At 39.2% G+C, this 20628-nt stretch overlaps 1 protein-coding gene across 1 annotated transcript in view; it reads right to left on the bottom strand.

The window, feature by feature from the left end:
• Positions 1-20628, bottom strand: part of slc24a3 (solute carrier family 24 member 3) — a 420704-nt gene that overhangs the window by 18591 nt on the left and 381485 nt on the right. The window contains exons 11-13 of the mRNA XM_051919605.1: positions 15052-15212; positions 11444-11711; positions 2991-3157 (exon numbers count right to left, since the gene is read on the bottom strand). Coding sequence (XP_051775565.1) covers positions 2991-3157; positions 11444-11711; positions 15052-15212 — 596 coding nt within the window. The remainder of the gene's footprint in view (positions 1-2990; positions 3158-11443; positions 11712-15051; positions 15213-20628) is intronic.

Consider the following 20628-nt stretch of genomic DNA (forward strand, 5'->3'; position numbering starts at 1 on the left):
AGAGTCATGAAGCGAGCAGGGGAAGTTATCACCAAATCCTCAAATCCAGGCCATAACCTCTATGAACTTCTTCCATCTACCAGGCGTTACAGACTAAACAACACCACAACAAGCAGTTAAAAGAACAGTTCCCACCCGCCATTATGCTCATTAATGGTTGATTCGGCTGCAATTGCTCAGAGTGATCACCTGCCACCATCTTGTAATATTCTTACAATCAGCTAATCCTTAATTCAGTGCTGATTTCAGTATTTCTTACACTGCCTTGCACTTTGTATGCGTATGTTTTTACATTCCTTCTCTTGTATGGATCTCCCATGTGTACGTCTGTCATGTAACTTGACTTGGGGAGTCATCAAAGCAAACTGCATTCAGATTTCTAGCGTGCAGACATACAAGTAAAGTAAATGTGATTCTGATGTTTAAGATCAGAGAAGGTCTAACCTTCCCAGCTTTGCAGCTTAAACGAGCATAAACGAGTTAAAGGACAAACATTTGAACATATTAAAAGTTGTGGCAGGTGGCCGGGTGTGGTCATCAGCCGCCTGCCTATTTAAGGGGCCGCCTCCCTTCAATCAAGGCTGGAGTCGGGTGAGGAGGTGGCGAGGAGAGGCCTGAGGTGTGTGAGAAGAGAGAGAGAGAGAGAGAGAGAGAGAGAGAGAGAGAGAGAGAGAGAGAGAGAGAGAGAGATGGCTGGGGAAGAAGCCGGGACGAAGAGAGGTGGCTAAGTGAAGCTTGGACTTTGGGAGACTGTGGGGGTTTGGTGGCGGTGCACTTAGAGACTGTAAATAATATAGTGTAAATAAACGTGTGGTGATGGCTGTAAATGTGTCTGCCTGTCTGTGTCCGGGCCATACTATTTCACAAAGTATATAAAGTATATACGAGGGACATTCAAAAAGATTCCACACTATTTTTTTTAACTGTATTTATTAAGAATTTCAAAAACAAATGACATCACTTTTCTGCATAGTTACCTTCATTTGCGATGCGATTTCCCCAGTCACATGACACTCTCAGACACGACCAATCACTCCTCCTCCTGCCTTAACCGTTTCCAATGAAAATATAAAAGTGCAGAAACTTTTTGAATGTCGCTCGTATTTTACAAATAAGACGTTACTTTAATCGCATGAGAGTAGTAGCATAGGCCCTCATGACACCTGGCATCAGCATGCATCTTTTAAGTACTTTACATTCTGATGTAATTTGGCCCGATTTCATTTACACCTGGCATTAAAATTAATCTGCAGTGTCCGTCTCATGTTCTGATTGAAAATCCGATGTGACCTTCCAAATCAAAATTCAGATTTCATTCCACACATGTAGTTAGTGTATGTGTATAAAAAACAGATTTGCAAGTTAAATGTGATCTGATAGATAGATAGATAGATAGATAGATAGATAGATAGATAGATAGATAGATAGATAGATAGATAGATAGATAGATAGATAGATAGATACTTTATTAATCCCAAGGGGAAATTCACATACTCCAGCAGCAGCATACTGATACAAAAACAATATTACTCCATCTGGACCCGCTGCTTTGCTGGCACGAAGTTTCCTCAGCTCTCTGCTCACCTGCTCTGCTGTAATTGTGGGTTGGGGTAAACTCTCTCCCGTGCTGGTATATCCTAGCCAGCCATAAGGGCATTAAGAGCTGGTCGTCAATCTGGTCAAGATCATGATCGGACCACCAAAAACATATGTTAATAGCAAGTGTAAAGGGGAACTAAATGATGGATGTTTTCATGGATATCGTTCACTTAGCCAGGCATCCATTCCCCACACCTGTTTTGTTTATTTCAGGATCACATTCAGCAGCAGGCTATCCACTTATCTCTCTATTATAATAAAACAATCCTGGGATGAGATGAGACTTTTTAGCCTGGGATGAGATGTGACTTTTTCTGAGGGATACTTTCATGTCTCATGAGACGAGACTTTGTGCTAAGAGATTTAACCAGGCCCCATGGCCAGAAATAAAAGACAAAGAGTAGATGACAAAGTAGAACATCGTAAAGAATTCCAAAACGTTGGCGTGATACACATTGCAGAGCAGGTTAGAGATAATGGAAGTACTAAAAATCGAAAGTTTCAAAAAAATGATAGTAAAGATCGCATTAGCGCCAACAGATGGAAATTATTACTCGGTGAAATAACGGAACAGCGAAAAGAGATTGAATATATTGTTTGGATTTAAGAGACTTGTAGATCATCTAATTCGTGTTGCTATCAGGAAAGTAGTGTTTCTTCTCAATGAAGAGGCGTATCCACGAGAATTAAAAGATTTGTTGTTTGGTGAAAGTGAAATCCACATACGTGAGTGGCAGAGACACAAAGTGCCTGGCCCGTAGCACAGGCCGGGGGGGTTGGCAAGCGAAGTGAGCAGGGGGCAAAGCCCCCTAGCTATTCTAAATAATGATAATATTAGAAAGGAACCTCCCTTTTTCCTTGTCTTTGCTCCTTTACATATGATAGTAAAGTATACCTTTCAATGGGTAGTTTATCTGCAATAGTGGACGTTTAGTCTGCATTAGTAAGACACATTTTTGCACTCTTCTGTATTTCATACATGCCTTATTTTCTCTCAGGTGAGGAAGACAAGTATTTGTCCAGAGCCTGAAGTCCATTAAAATCAACTTCAGTGGAGAGAAAAAAAAATTACATTTTAACTCGGGGCTAACAGATTTTTATGGAAACAAAGGATTTATGTATTAGGAAAAAAAAATGGATTGATTGAAAAGAACAATGATGAGTAAAACAAAAATGAAAATGGGCTTAGGATATAAGCAGGAACTCACATATATGAAATATACAGTATAAGCAAGATACAGGTAAAAAAAAATTCTAATTACTGTATTATTTTTAATGTATTGCTTGTATATTTGTAAGTGTTTATTATAATAAGAAATTAATGCTGTTTATAAAAAGAGAAACACTGGCAAACACCTTTAATGAAGCAGCACCAACCCATGACTACATACCATCCAAACCATGACGTAGGAGAAGCATGCGATCCACATTGTAGATGAAGCAAACGTGACCATGAACCACTTTTCCCATCTTGGTGATGCACAATTTGGCACGGTGAAAAACAGCAGAAGAGACAGAGGCCAGGCGATAATCCATTTTAGCTTGTTACATTTACCCGCTAGGAAAAACACAACAAAAAACAAAACACAGATGTCCTCATCATATTTCCTTGCTAGTTTTCCAAGGGTGAAGTGTTATATTTACAATATTTTTTTTTTGTTGACAGAAGTGTGTGATTTGCTAAGGTCGGAGTTTGACATTATGGTATCAGGTTCACCAAGCTATAGTTATAAAAAGTTATAAAGAGTTCCTGTCACAAGTATCCATCCATATGAACTTATTGATATCTTATAAAATAAATATTAGGTTTATCTTTTTAAGAAAAACAAAACAATTTAATAACCACATAGATTAGACTGCCTGTAAGTACAGTGCTCCATCAATTAATAGTGTTAATCGGTGATATTCACCAAAGTGTTTTTTGCAGAGAGTATGCTGTGTTTGCCAAATAATTTCCTGGAAATGAACCGTGCATACTTAGCCATGCACTGCAGCTACGATTTAAAACAAGCCTTAAAGGAGACACAAAGAAAACATGTGAGACCCTGTGAAATAATAATAATAATAAAAGATTTAGTGCTGTTTACACAGCCTTTCTATCTTCTTCATTAAAGAAAAAAGTATGAAGCATCGGCACAGTGATCAGAAACAGAAAAGACAATCCAGCTGCACACGGAGCTGTGACTTCAAATACTGCAATGGAACGAGTCCCACGCCTCCAGTTCATTGCAATTCTAACGTGTGCCACAAGACTGGAACTCTCTGAGAGCAATGATTTATATCTTGTTACTTTCACTTGCTGCTGGTTTGTGGCAATTTGTTGCCTTTTATTTGTAGGTATTGTTCCTCCTGCATCTTTTTGTTGTTTGAGAAACAGTGGTGCAGTAGTTAGCAGCACTGCTGCTTCAGAGCTCAGATCACATTCTTAGCACAATAGTCGGTCCAGCACAGAGGTTTACTTTCTCCAGGCATGCTGTCGTCTCACATTTTTATTTTATTTTCCTTCAATGCTAACTAGCAACACTATGCACATTTGGGTTTTATTATTATTATTATTATTATTATTAATAATAATACATTTTATTTCAAGGCACCTTTCTAAACACCCAAGGACACTGTACAGATAATAAAATCATAATACCAACAAAAACATGCATGTGCACATACAGTATACATATATCTATATCTATGGAACTGAAAATACCACCTAAGGTCATGTAGTGTAAGCTAATCTAAATAGATAAGTCTTAAAGCAAGATTAAGAAAATACATAAAAGGTTACATGAATTTAACAATTGCATCTATATTTATAACATATATATAAATGTTATACTAATAAAAGGATAAGTGTCTGATGGTCTGTGTATCTGTCTGTTTCGTCTGGTTGCTATGTCTTTGGCATTCCAGCAGATGTTGCATCACAAACATTTGTAGTAATAAAACGCATTGCTTTTCTCATTCCAACAGATGGCGCATCACAAACATTAACACTGCTTTTACGAATCCCATACCAAATGACATATAACAGAGACATACATATTGCATGTGTCATTCCAACAGATGGTGCATCACCAACATTTGTAGTAATGCATTTTATTACTACAAATGGTTGTGATGCACCATCTGTTAAAATGGCAAACGCAATGCATTTTATTACTACATGGATTACAAAATACATTCCAATAGACAGTGCTCTGCAAATATTACTACTCAGGTCCATGTTGATTACTTAGATTTCAACACATAGGCAGTGCATCTAGTATATATATATATATATTTATTATTACTATTTTATTGATTTTATTGAAATCACACAACATTCCATACAAATAAATCTGTTTTTACAAAAATAAGATTGAAAACAAATCAACCCCCACCCCTGAGAAAGAGAGCTAAGCCAGCGGAGTAAAACTTAAAGCTAGTAAAAATAAGTAAATAGATGAATTAATAAGTGAATAAAGATAAATGGAGAAGAAAAAGAAATGGGGGGAGAATCTGCTTCCTCAATGCTTTAAAAGCTTATTCTAAAATGTTAATAATATATATTGTCACACACGTGCGCATGGGAGGCAGCTAAAGGGCTTGAGTAAGGGCAGTTCCGAGTCTTACCGGGATGTGGCAGAGTGCGCTGACTCTTTTTCTCCCTTTCCTGTACACCATTCATGGGAGATTCCACCTGGCTCTCTTGACGTCACTTCCGGGACTGAGCCTATGGAAGGAGACCTTGCTGGCTCCGGCCCCTGTGATGTCACGTTCAGGCTCGAACCAATGGCTAAAGACCGTCATGAGCCCGACCCCTTTGATCTCACTTCCTGTCTTCCCCTTTAAAAGCCACCACCTTTTCCCTATTTCTTCAGTTCTGTTTTGGACTCGGTTTTGTGCACATCAGTGCTGCATCTAATTTACGACTTTGCAGCCAGGAAACCAATTATACGGGTGACTGCCCCAAACGTTTTTATGACTCTGAGTCAAGTTTGTGACAATATATTGTTAGATCCTGGCACCCCCCAGCTGAAGCTCGATAACCCCAAAACTGCAATGTGCGCTGAAACTCTGTTAAAACAGGGGAGGTGGTCATCTGCTGCCAGCTCAACTGCAGGTTTGCAGGCTTACCGCGTTACCTGATGGTTGATACATGGAACATTCAAAGCCAATCACTGACCTGGCCTTGCTCTCTTTCTGTTTTCTCTCTTGGGCAGGAAGGCTAATCGGTTCATTTAATCTGAGAAGGGAGCTAATGCAGGATGGCCGTAAGTGTTAGTGACAGCTTACACAAATAGCTCAAACAAAATTGTCGTGTCTTTATTAAACATGGTGTTTGGAAAATGCATGTGAATCCATAGATTTATTAACTGCTGGTTCCTTATTTAGCATCAGTAACCACAAGCCCACTCCTAGTAGCTAGTGAGGAGACTTGTGAGGCCTTTAGAAAACTGCTTCAGTCTGTTTCTGTTTCCATGTCTTGCATGAATGGTTTATTTCAGATGAACGACTTTTCAATTAAATTGTGGTGAGAATTCTGACTCTAAAATTCAGAATTTCTCTATTTCAGCCATTTGGTTGTTAAATTATCGTATATATTTGTATATAAGTTGGGTCTTGAAACCCAAAAAATCGATCATAAAATCAGCCCCCGACTTATACGCCCGTTCAAAAACACGACACTTAATTTTTTTTTTGACATCTTCTTGCCTCCTCCAATCTCGCATCAGTTTCTCAGACACATCAAATTTTGTTGCGGCAGCGCAATTCCCAATTTCTTTCACCACTTCAACGACTTTTAACGTAAAACCAGCTTCATATTTTCTTCTGATCGAACACTCCATCGTAGATAAGGGATGCTCTTGCGATAAAGATATATGAGGGTGTGAGATACAAAAAACAAAAATCAGTGCAAACGTCGCTGTGGAATAGTTCAGGTATTACCGTGTGGTCACGTCGGCACAATAGAGATAGAGAGGTTAGGAGCACACGCTGATACAGCGCATTGCCACACACACATAGGAAAAAAATGTCAGTGTGCTCCGTGGTTACTCTCTCAGGTGTTAGCATATCATAATCTCTTGGACCAATAGTGTGAGTTTTCCACATTCGACTTATAGGACCGACATTATAAAATACCAGAAATTATACGGTACAATCAAGCCTCGACTTATCCGCGAGTATTTATGGTACTCGTGTGTTTGGGGTCACTGTCAAGCTGTGTAACCTAGATTCTTTTGAGATTCAGATCACAGACTTAATGATAATTCTCTTTTTTCAGTGCAACTGAAGCTTCTGAAACTGAAGTGATTAGCTTTAATTTATTTATCCTTTAACAATAAATGCAGGGCATTAATCTTTGTCATGCACCTGTGCATACGGACAGCTTAAGGGCTCTGGTGACTGCAATTCCACGCCTCTCCAGTGGTTGGCAGTGTCCTTATGCCTTTTATTTTCCCCTTTCTACAGACTGGAAGACTGACGACTATAAAACCACTAACGCCACTTAAGGTGTTTGTCCACATGGACCGGCCTATTCCTTACAGAAGGACTTAAAACCCAGAAGATCTGCCATCTTGAGGCAGTTCATTTTGAGAACTTGCATCTGAAAAGATGTCTCCTCAGTTATAGTGTGTTTGTTCATTATTATTTTGACTTCAATTATAGGGGGTCACCAGAGTGGTGCCCCAACTCTTTATTATGGTCTGTCTGATCTCTTACACCTTGTTATTGAAAGTGGCTCTGCACAAAATAAGTTGAATTGAATACATAACCATACATCCATTTTCCAAATCCCTGCACTGGCAGATGAAACATGAAGTGCATTAGCGGCATGTCCACTTCAGTGCTTAAATATGTACTCGGTATGTGCAAATGCACACGCGTCTCCGGTTAAGTGACAATTGATTTTACAAATAAAGGTCAGAATGGCCATAAACAGATGCGGTAATGTAATTAACTTGGGAGTTCTCCCAAAGCCACATTCACAATAAAAGCTGCTATCAACTGTCTGTCTTCAATAATTATGTGGAGGTACTAATTGACTGTAATCGCTGTGAACTTGACAAATTTCTTTGCAAATTATCACTAATTGCAGCTGTAGCAGTTATGTAAATGAATAATCATGCAAAAGGCTGCACAATAATGTTACAGGAGTAGGCTGTTTAGTCTTGAGTGGTACAGTAAATGAATATGCAATTCTTTATGGAGAATAAATTTGTCACTAGTTTCCAAATGTGTTTCTTAACCAGCATTTGAAGTCAGATCGTCGTATTGTTTTTGAATAGGTAACAAGTTTAAAACATAATAAAAGTTAGTGTGAAATGCACAATACATACTGTACAATATAGATACAAAAACTAAATCAAGCACTCACAAAATATGTGAGATGTTCAGTTTCCTAACATGTTCAATCCAAGGCTCAAAAGCTTGTTTGAAATTTCTTTTGCTGCTTTTTTGCATCCACCCAATTCCAAAGATCTGTAATAGAAAGGTGAATTGCTGCGGACTTGCACCCCAAAGCATCTCAGTTCAGCGATTTGCACTTTGGTGAACTGCTGAGGGTTATCTGCAAACCTGCAGGATTTGGCTCAGAATCGAGCTCCTTGTAGTGTAAGCTAAAGTAGAAACTTCATTAGTCAGCTGCACAAAGACCACGTCTGGACACTGTGAGTGGCGTACTTCGGTGTACTTGGACTCGTGACATCAGCGGATCTCTCTCTCTCTCTCTCTGTGTCAGCATCACTGCTACACTCCACCCATCCGCAATGCAAATCCCCTCCTCAGTACCAAGTGAAATGTAGTGGAATCACATTAAAAAGCATTTCACTTTGAAAGATTTGAAATGTGGTTAACTGTTAGTGGTCAACCATGAACCTGCAGCATCTGGCTCAGAACTGAGCTCCTTGTAGTGTGAGCAAAAGTAGAAATTCAATTAGTCAATCGCACAGAGACCACTTCTGAACACTGTGAGCGGTGCACTTCATCGTGATGTCAGTTGATCTCTCTGTGTGTCAGGCCCCACCTTTTCTGTGCAGTGTCACCGCTACACTCCACCCATCCACAGTGCAAATCCCATTCTTGTCACCAAATGAGTTTGAAGAACTGCACTGTGGTGAGATGCCAGCAGTTAACTGCAAACTGGCAGCCTCTGGCTCATAACTGAGCTCCTTGTAGTGTGAGCTAAAAGACTAACTCCATTAGTCAGCTGCACAGAGACCACTTCTGACAACACTATGAGCGGTGCACTTCCTTGTGACGTCAGATGATCTCTCTGTGTGTCAGGCCCCATCTTTTCTGTGCAGTGTCACCGCTACACTCCACCCATCCACAGTGCAAATCCTCTCCTCTGTACCAAGTGAAATGTAGTGGATTCACATTACAAAGCATTTCACTTTGAAGATTCGAACTGTGGTTAACTGCCAGTGGTCAACCGTGAACCTGCAGCATCTGGCTCAGAACTGAGCTCTTTCTAGGATGAGCATAAGTAGAAACTCCATTAGTCAGCTTCACAGAGACCGCTTGTCAGATGATCTCTCTGTGTGTCAGGCCCCACCTTTTCTGTGCAGTGTCACCGCTACACTCCACCCATCCACAGTGCAAATCCCATCCTCGTCACCAAATGAGTTTGAAGAACTGCACTGTGGTGAGCTGCCAGTGGTCAGCTGAAAACTGGAAGCCTCTGGCTCATAACTGAGCTCCTTGTAGTGTGAGGTAAAGGAGTAACTCCATTAGTTAGCTGCACAGAGACCACTTCTGACAACACTATGAGTGCTGCACTTCCTTGTGACGTCAGTTGATCTCTCTGTGTGTCAGGCCCCATCTTTTCTGTGCAGTGTCACCGCTACACTCCACCCATCCACAGTGCAAGTCCCATCCTCGCCACCAAATGAGTTTGAAGAACTGTACTGTGGTGAGCTGCCAGCAGTCAGCTGAAAACTTGCAGCCTCTGGCTCATAACTGAGCTCCTTGTAGTGTGAGGTAAAGGACTAACTCCATTAGTTAGCTGCACAGAGACCACTTCTGACAACACTATGAGCGGTGCACTTCCTTGTGACGTCAGTTGATCTCTCTGTGTGTCAGGCCCCATCTTTTCTGTGCAGTGTCGCCGCTACACTCCACCCATCCACAGTGCAAATCCTCTCCTCTGTACCAAGTGAAATGTAGTGGATTCACATTACAAAGCATTTCACTTTGAAGATTCGAACTGTGGTTAACTGCTAGTGGTCAACCGTGAACCTGCAGCATCTGGCTCAGAACTGAGCTCCTTCTAGGATGAGCATAAGTAGAAACTCCATTAGTCAGCTTCACAGAGACCGCTTGTCAGATGATCTCTCTGTGTGTCAGGCCCCATCTTTTCTGTGCAGTGTCGCCGCTACACTCCACCCATCCACAGTGCAAATCCCATCCTCATCACCAAATGAGTTTGAAGAACTGCACTGTGGTGAGCTGCCAGTGGTCAGCTGAAAACTGGCAGCCTCTGGCTCATAACTGAGTTCCTTGTAGCATGAGCTAAAGGAGTAACTCCATTAGTCAGCTGCGCAGGGACCATCATTAAATACTACGAGTGGTGTGCCGCATGGTGATGTCTGCTGATCTCCCTCTCTCTGTGTTAACCTCCACCTCATCTGCACAGCGTTGCTACTACAACAGGTAAAGGTGGGGAAGCACAAGTCTGTTCCACAAAAAGGGGACAAGAAACAGAATCCCAAGAGAGGGGAAGTCTTAGGGTACAGAAAATCATTCTTTTGACATGAATGTTATGAGGCACAAGCTGGCATGATGTTATGTCTTCAAATGAAATCTACACAGACGAAAACTCTATCCTGGAATTTTACCTGGGCTGTAAGTGTTCTTGTGGAAAAAATACGGCCCTCTACATCACCAAGATGTTAAAACTAGACCTTTTATCTGTTTAAAATGATGTTATTTGTATTTACTATACATAAAATCTCTGGCACAGTGGGGCAGTGGTAACGCTGCTGCCTCACAGTAAGGAGACTAGGGTTTGCGTCCTGTCTTCTCCCTGCTTGGAGTTTGCACTTTCGACCTTTGTCTGCGTGGGTTTCCTTGAACTGTCCAAAGACATGGAGGTTAGGTGAGTTTGTCACACTAAATTGGCCCTGGTGTGTGTGTCTTTGACCTGCAATGGACTGGCACCCTGTCCCGGGTTTGTTCTTGCCTTGCACCCTACTAGCTACAATAGACACCTGCCCCTGCGCGACCCTGATCTGGATGAAGTGGGTTAAAAAATGACATTAAAAATTAGCACTCTTGTATTTATCAATCCATTATATGAATTGGATTATTCTATTACAGATGGACAACTGTCTACAATAGCAGCTTTGGATGCAAGGCAGGAACCAACACTTCATAAGATTACTATTAATATTGCTATTGTTTTGTAATCTAATTATATTTTATTGTCACTGTTTATAAACTAAAGTCCAAATTCCAGTTTAAAATATTTAAAATCACAATGCTTCCAGTGCATACTGCTGAGGATTGACAAACATTTAACTTGTACACAGATATTCAGTTAACAAAACAAGTTAAGTCATTGTAATCTGAGACATAAAATGCTCCATGATACCATTTTATTTTTGGACAGTACAATCAGTAATTTAATATTTCCCAAGGCTGGGATCTTTCCCATTACAGTATTTCTAAAACTATACCATCTGCCTGCTAAGCGACTCCTAAGTGTAGCGTTGAAGAGACAGGATTTAGGGGGGCAGTGGGGAGGACAAATGTGGTGGGGTGGAGTGGGGCTAGTGTGGGCAAATATGGAAAGTTACACGCTAAAAAGAAACGTTTACTTGAAAGTACAGTTTCATGCCAAATCACAGTGTGGATGACCTACCAGGAATTTCAAAAGGAAGTAAAGGTCCTTCATTATCATCCTCTTCTTCTTCCTCTTCATCATTTTCATTGTTCTCATTGTCTTCATTTTCATTCTCTGTCTCATTCCCTGCCTCAATACCTACATTATCACCATGTCTGTTGTTCATTCCTCGCTCTGAGGAACCAGCCATACCAAGTCCATTTTCAAGACCGTGCTTGCTAGGTATTCTGACAGCCACTTCAGAATCTCCATTAGTAAAAGATCTGTTGTGTATCAGTCTTTGCCTCTATAATGATGATAAGAAAGTAAAAACATAAACAATAGTTATCCTCATGCATGAAAGCAGTTTATTTTAATATAAATGACTTAATCATTTCTAATGACCTGAGCCATACTGTCCATTGAAGAATATTGGGGAGAGTAATCCTCTCAGAAATGGCTACCTTCTTAGACTTTCTCTACACACACATGGGGATGTTTCCCAATCTTAGGTAAGGTGAGAACTTGTGACTGCAGAAAGTCACCGGGAAAGAACTTGATCCAATACAAGATGGAAACCACCACCAATAAAAATTTAGTTTTACAAATGGTAGTAGGGCGATTCTCAAATTTGCTGAGATAATATTTTGAGGATATGCCAAATGTTTTGAATTTTTCTGTGTCTCGAGAAAAGCCAACATTATGTTTCTACAATAAGAACCAATGATCACTCAAGGTGGTGGTACTGGAATGGCATGGCTTGGTGATACTTGAATGACAGGTCACTATTGATGGAGCCATGAATTATACTCTTCATCTCAGGATTATTCTGGAGACTTTCAAGCTGCCCTTGACTGGGCTGGAAGCTCCATAATCGGAAGCACATAAGCAAGTGTACCACTGATTGATTGGAGAAAAATATATTGAGTGTTTTTAAATAGTATAGTCAGACCTACACCTTATTGAGATGTTATGGCAGGACCTGAAACCAGAGGTTTATGCTTAAAACATGTCAATGAATTAAAGCAATTCTACATGAAGGAATAGTTTAGAATTCCTCTTCAGTGTAGTGACACTTTACCAATGACTGTATTTACTAGTTAGTGTGCCTAATGTAGCAAAATTAACTCTTGAGTCCAAGAGGACAATTGCTTTTTTACTTAGAGTGAATTGGGTGTTACATACATTTCTTTAATAAATAAATAAATTAAGTTAAGGAAGAAAATGATATGTTGCATACTCTCTCTGGGTTCCTTTAATATATCTAGAGCAAGATAAAGACTTGATAGTTTCACTGTGAAAAAGATAACATAAGGCAGAAAATCAGCCAGTGGCAAACATTTCTTTTATGTTCAGCATATTATATGCTAGCTACAGATTCATATTTAGAAAATGGAGACACAGAAAAAAGTGAATTATATTTTGTCAAATATGACCAATATTAACATAAAAAGTAATACATCATTTAAAAGAAAAGAAGAAAACAATATTCAGTGTTTATATATATATATATATATATATATATATATATATATATATATATATATATATATATATATATATATATTGTCATACACGTTCGCATGGGAGGCAGCTAAAGGGCTTCAGTGAAGGCAGTTCTGAGGCATACCGGGGTGTGGCAGAGTGCACCGACTCTTTTTCTCCCTTACCTGTAGACCATTCACGGGAGATTCCACCTGGCTCTCTTGACGTCACTTCTGGGACCGAGCCAAAGGAAGAAGACCTTACTGGTTCCGGCCCCTGTGATGTCACGTCTGGGCTCGAATCAATGGCTGAAGAACATGTGCCTGATCCCTATGACCTCACTTCCAGTCTTCCCCTTTAAAAGTCTACACCTTTTCCCTATTCCCTCAGTCTTGTTTTGGACTCTGTTGTGAGCACATCAGTGCTGTATTTAAAGAAACGCAATTCTGCAGCCAGGAGAACAGATTATACGGGTGGCTGCCCCAAACCTTTACCTGAGTATGTCTCATTATTGTGACAAAATATATATATTATATATATATTTTATTTATATATATATATATATATATATATATATATATATATATATATATATATATATATATATATATAATTTTTCAGAGTTGAGGTAAAAGGTCACTGTGTCAACACAGTGGTTATAAAACAGAGTTGGATGGCAGGTTTTGGATATATGGTGTTGATGTGTAGCAAGTCTGTGTGATAAAGTTAAAAATACAACTAACCTGTAAGTGGAAAAAAGAGGACCGTGCGTCTGTCTATTGTTCTTCTTTGTTCTTCAATATCTTCCCAGAAGAAGGGAATTGGAGTCAGATGAAGTGTATTACACTAACAAATATCTGGGAGAGCGGCTCTAACATAAGTGCAATATTGAAGAAAAGCAAGGCCTGCGACTCTCTTTAATACCATAAAGGTACAGTAGCAGCTTACAATATACATGAAACAAAATACTTCTTGAAATTATCTGTAACCACAGAGGATCATATAAGATCAATTAGATTGTGTGTGTGTTTATTAACTAAATCTCTGTTAAATGTGGTGATACACATGTTTAATCACTTTCTTAATTTAATCACCTATAAATACCTGGGAGTGCAGCTGGATGATAAACTGGACTGGACTGCCAATACTAATGCTCTGTGCAAGAAAGGACAGAGCCGACTATACTTCCTTAGAAGGGTGGCGTCCTTCAACATCTGCAATAAGATTCTGCAGATGTTCTATTAGACGGTTGTGGCGAGCGCCCTCTTCTACGTGGTGGTGTGCTGGGGAGGCAGCATAAAGAAGGGGGACGCCTCACGCCTGGACAAACTGGTAAGGAAAGCAGGCTCTATTGTAGGCATGGAGCTGGACAGTTTGACATCCGTGGCAAAGTGACAGGCGCTCAGCAGGCTCCTGTCAATCATGGAGAATCCACTGCATCCACTAAACAGTGTCATTTCCAGATAGAGGAGCAGCTTCAGCGACAGACTGCTGTCACCATCCTGATCCACTGACAGACTGAGGAGATCGTTCCTCCCCCAAACTATGCGACTATTCAATTCCACCCGGGGTGGTAAACGTTAACATTATTCAAAGTTATTGTCTGTTTTTACCTGCATTTTTATTACTCTTTAATTTAATATTGTTTTTTATCAGTATGCTGCTGCCGGAGTTTTTGAATTTCTCCTTGGGAATAATAAAGTATCTATCTATCTATCTATCTATCTATCTATCTATCTATCTATCTATCTATCTATCTATCTATCTATCTATCTATCTATCTGTCTGTCTGTCTGTCTGTCTGTCTGTCTGTCTGTCTGTCTGTCTGTCTGTCTGTCTGTCTGTCTGTCTGTCTGTCTAATCAGAACTTTATTACTCAGCATAAAAGATAATAGAAATATCTAACTTTTTCATTCATGTATAGGGTGTCGTTGTGACAAATTTGTTCGTCTAGGGGGAACATCAGTTTTCATTATCAAATGAAGTGTAAACATAGGTGCTCAAAGGTTTGCTTGTATGTACTTTTCACAGCATCTTTTAACATTTCACACTTATTTTCAATGGATAACCTTGATTTTTTTTAAGCTGCATGATCCCCCCAGTTAAATTTGCTTACTGTGGTCTTGCTGTTAATGTATGGGAGCCAAGCAGATTTGACGTACCTCAGTGATAAGCATGCGGCTTGCCATGGTCAACCGGGTCCGTGGTGGAAAGTGGCTGGTAATCATGATCCGGAGGCCAGCCTCAGAGAAGGTGAGCTGGTGAGGATAGGCAGAGAGCAGCTCATCAACCATCAGGACTGATGGCTTGCGATGGAAATTAGCTGAAAAAAATGACTGGATTAGAAGACGTGCTATTAATTCTGTTTTGTATGCAGAAATAGAGCACAAATATGCGGTGAGGCATCGCAAGAAGGGGTAACAGTTTTTCCTGTTGGAGAATATGGTTAGAGTTCATTATTTAAGGAAAGGGTCACATTTATGGAAATACAACTGAGGAATACACAATGGACAAAAACAAATGCCTTGGATTGTGCAGTCAGAGCCTTTCAGATTTTTTTTTTGGTGGATGAAGGTGGATAACTTCGGGCAGAGGTGGAGAGTACAGATTTTTTTTACAAGAAATTTGACAATAAACAGCAGGGCATCTAATTTTAAAGACAGATGTACATTTTTTGAGATTGGATGACTGCATTTGTTTTGTTTTAATTCAATAAAATTTTCGGTCACTTTGGATGAGCAAATAAATCATACTAATTAATAACTTTTTATCACTGATAATGGTGTCTGGCTTACTTGTCTGAACTTATCATGACTTACAAACCAGAGCGCACATTAAGATTTCAAGATGCCGGTCTGCTTATGATTCCAAGGATTAATAAAATAACAGTGGGAGGTCAAGCTTTTAGTTACAGGGCCCCTAAACTGTGGAATGGTCTGCCTGCTACTATAAGAGATGCCCCTTCGGTCTCAGCTTTTAAAGACTCACAACTTCAGTTTAGCACACCCTGACTAGAGCTGCTGATTAACTGTACAGACTGCATCTCTGTTGTTAGTCATTAGCACTAAAACATAAGTAACATGATAGTTAGAATTGGATACTAACCCTCACCTATTCTGTTTCTCTTCTCGGTACTCAAATGTGGCACTTGGTGCCACGGCCCACCTGCCAAGTTGTTTTGCCTGCCTAAGGTAAAGTCATCCCTGATGGAGGATCGCAGGAATCGTGGGAAAGAGGGGTCCTTTCATCGGATTGGCTGGCCCAGCAATGTTTCAGCCGTGGAATGGACAAATGGGGGAGGCAGCTTGATGGATGAGGTCTCCAGGACTCTAAACAAATCCAAATCATATTATGTGATATCATCTACTGTTAAATTCTGCTCCGTACTTCTAAAATTATTCTGTAAGGAGGATTTGTTCTGTTCTGTGTATTGTATTGTATTGTGTTGACCCCCTTCTTTTTGACACCCACTGCACACCCAACCTACCTGGAAAGGGGTCTCTCTTAATAATAATAATAATACATTACATTTATATAGCGCTTTTCTCAGTACTCAAAGCGCTATCCACACAGGGAGGAACCGGGAAGCGAACCCACAATCTTCCACAGTCTCCTTACTGCAAAGCAGCAGCACTACCACTGCGCCACCTGTGAGGATTGATCTGCCTTTCCCAAGGTTTCTTCCATTTTTTCCCAACAAGTTTTTTTTTTTGGGGAGTTTTTCCTTGTCTTCTTAGAGAGTCAAGGCTGGGGGGCTGTCAAGAGGCAGGGCCTGTTAAAGCCTATTGCAGCACTCCTTTGTGATTTTGGGCTATACAAAAATAAACTGTACTGTATTGTATTGTATTGTGTCTGATGCCTGATGCCCTTTAGGAACCTTTGAGAAAGCTGATATTTGTCTCAAACCAAAACCACTAAAACACAGCAGAAAATGGGAAGATGAAACACTTATTTGTGAATTTGTACTTCATTTGCCTGCAATAGCTGGCTCCTAATTTTAAGTGCAGCTTTAACAAAAGCCTTCCATTTCAGAGACCTTTCAGGACACATTTCTCATTTCATGTGTACCTTCTAATGTTTATATTGATGTACTGTGGAAATTAATGGGGGCATTAGAAGGACTGAGCCAGAGAAGGAGTTGCTTAAAACTGGTTGGTTAAGTTCAGTGCCAATGAAAGGTTCATTCTTTTTATCTTCCATAATGGGATTGGATGACATTCCTCTATTCATTTCCTAAACCTACTGACTCCATTACAGTGTTGCAAAGAGTCAGAGAGAAGTATCCCTGTAGCACTGGGTGAAGGACAGGACCCTCATGCACACGTTCACACACACTTAGTCATGTCAAACACATTTAGAGCTGCCTGTCAACCTTCCTTGCATGAGTGGAGGAAGTTTAGCAAACATTATGCAGGTATTCATAAGCTCGTGCGCAGAGTAAATTGTGAAGTAAGATTTATCACGCTGTGTAACTTTCCTCTTTGATCTACATAAGGTTTTCTAAACTTGCTTGGACAAACTTTGATATTATCACTTTTATTTGACAGTCATTTACTGTCCTTCTCAAGTCACACCCTGTAAAAAAATTAACCTTTTACAGATGAGGGATGTGTTTTGTAATTAAAAGGATCAAAGAGTAATGCTGACAGTTTTGCCCGTTGGGTATACACACAGGTCCCATTATGGGCCAGTGAGGGGCAAACTATAAAAACCAGTGACATTGTCAAAATGAAACTCACTACTTTGTATTTTTTGAATAAAAGTATAATATTTGTTTCTCACATGTCTTTGGAAAAGGGCAGAAAAATACAACACCTGGGGAATGCCTGCAAGGATACGGGCAGAACAGGAAACGTGCAAAAAGATACGGTTAAGTGGCTTGGAGATGAATCCAGCTCATTAGGGAAGTGAAGCAACAGACGAAACGTCTTTACAATCATGTTGTTTGTTAGCAGAATAATTACATAAAAACCATAAAACTTCATCCGTGGAGCAATATTATACTATTGGGCATAGGTTGGAATACTGTTTTTACAGGTTTTTTATTTACTGATTTAATCTGTTTTAAATTAAAAAAATCAGGAGTGCACTCCCCTCGACTTTCTTGTGTACTGACACAGAGGAAAAGGTCAACAGAACCACTTCCAGTTGTGCAATATTTCTCAAATATCACATCTCTTTGTTTCTCATCATAACTAATTGATAATATCAATACACAATCATTTATCTCTATTTACAATCAAACTTTACATTCTAACGATATTTTTACACTTAAGAAGGTCGAAAACAGTGGTGGAATTTTTTTATGATTGCATATGCATTACCTAGATTACATGCAAAATAAAAGAGTTATAGTTACCGAAAAACATAGGAAAACTGTTAGTATTATATAATACTAGCTGTGCCCCGTGGTTGCACCCACATATTAGTGAAAAAGGATAATAAGGAGGGCCCTGCCCGGTTCCCCACTCCTGACGTCACGCTTCCCCCTTCCCTTTGCCCGCAGCCTGTGTCTCGGATTAGCGTGAATATATCACTCCTGCAAGTGAACTATGATTCTTAGGCAATGAGAGAAGTTGCAAAAACAAACGGAATGTTCAAGCAAAGTATAGAAAAAAACCCGATCTAAATCTGTTAAGTAGTTCTCTCGTTTACTAGCTAAGCGGAGGTAAGGCACACGCCTCGAGGTTGGCATGTGAGCGAGGAGGTCCTTGGCCCCCTCACCTTGGCCCACTTCGTGAGTCTCGGATTCATGCAAATAAATTGGTACAGCAAGTGAACTATGATATGAGAGAAGTCGCAAAAACAACCGTAATGTTCAAACAAATTATAGAAAAAAACCCAATCTAAATCTGTTAAGTTGTTCTATCGTGAAAAGCAGATTGACAGACGTTGGATTTTATATATATAGTTAAGATTTGTTGCAACAAATTGCTGTAGGTGAAGCTGCATTTAGCTACATTTAATTATGAAAATGATGATGGAAATAAAAAAAATATCATAAAATTTAATGTATTTCCAGGAATAATACAGGGACATAGCATCTTATTGTTCCCATTAAATCTTTATATGTACATGGCATGTTGTGTTTACACATTATTGTTAAACTGATGATATATGAATTAAAATAAAATTAATAATAGTTATTGAAAGAATATGTGTTATATTGAATACAGTATTTAATATCGTGTACACATTTATATTTCCATGATGCAAAAAATTTGGATGGTTGTTTAAATAAAATACTACTTTTGTTTGAGTAATTTTTCTGAAATTTCATATATGTTTGCTATTTATCATTATAAATATCTATACACAATTTGAATCATCTATCTGTAATAACCATTGTTTATTTGAAAATTCACGAAACTATTCAGTTAAAGTACCACTTCCGGTTGCCGGAACTGTCGCACTATTTCTAAATTACTTTTGCTTGACAGTATATCACAATAAGTAACAAAGAGTAGATTCTGTGTAGCTTCTAACATGTTTAACAATGTATTGGGTTTATGTGTGGTGAGATATTCACCTACATGGAGTACATGGCAGTTTATTAATGGTAGTTTGCTGAAGAGTTCAGACATTAACATGTGACTTTCTATACCATCAGAAGCAGCCATTATGCTTACACCTATTCATCCACCTGTAGAACATACTTAATCATGTTTTAAGGTCATGTGAAGCCAGAGCCTGTCCTTCTAGCATTAGGCACAATACACGAACCATTCCTGGACTTGATGCCAGTCCATTCTTTGACACAGTTATTGAATATTTTATGAGTTAAACTTTGAAATGAGGTGCTATGCATAGATTTGAATTAGCACTTATTCCGTTCACAAGTGTATGTATACAGTAATCATCAAAACTTTAATCCGAACATACACTCAAAACTGTATATGACAATCAAAATACTTTAATATGTATTGCACAGTTTTGACGAAAAACTCCAACACTCAGAGAGAGGCCCATGTAAACATGGGGAACACTTTGACAAGATTTAGGCTTGACATGCTGAAAGCGTGAGTGCGAACCAAGGTGTGTTTCCCAGAGGCACCACTTAGGGTTTCCATTGTAAATAATAATAATAATAATAATAATAATACATTTTATTTATATACTGTATAGTGCCTTTCCCATGCTCAAGGCGCTTCACAGAGTCTTAGAAAAAAAAAAACAGTAGCGTATATGTAACATTGGATACAAATTTTTTCCTGAATAGAACAATGAAACAGATAACAAAGCATTAAATAGAATAAAGGACAATAAACCAGAGTAAAATACTAAATTCAATACTAAAATAAAAACCTAACAAATAACCTAATTTGTGATATAACAGACACACAAATTATCCAGAGCACCTGGACAGAGAGGTAAACTGAAAGAAAGGGCAGAATGTTAAGTTAAGTTAAGAAAGAAAGGGCAGAATGTTAAGTTAAAAACCTTCCTAAAGTTAAGTTGTTTTTTAAAAGAATGAATGAAGTCAGCTGACCTGATTAATTTCGGGATGTCATTCCAAAGTCTGGGTGCTATGGAGCTGAAGGCCCTGTCACCCATAGAGTGCAGGTTTGTGTGAGGCACAACAAGATTACCAGAATCAGAGGACCTTAGTGGGCGGACAGGCATATAGTGATGAAGAAGGTCACTGATGTAGTTTGGTGTAAGGCCATTTAAAACTTTGTAGGTTATTAATAGAATTTTATATTCAATTCTGTAAGACACAGGGAGCCAGTGAAGGCGAA

Source organism: Erpetoichthys calabaricus, chromosome 15 (genome assembly GCF_900747795.2).
Source record: "Erpetoichthys calabaricus chromosome 15, fErpCal1.3, whole genome shotgun sequence".
NCBI classification, from domain to species: Eukaryota; Metazoa; Chordata; class Cladistia; order Polypteriformes; family Polypteridae; genus Erpetoichthys; species Erpetoichthys calabaricus.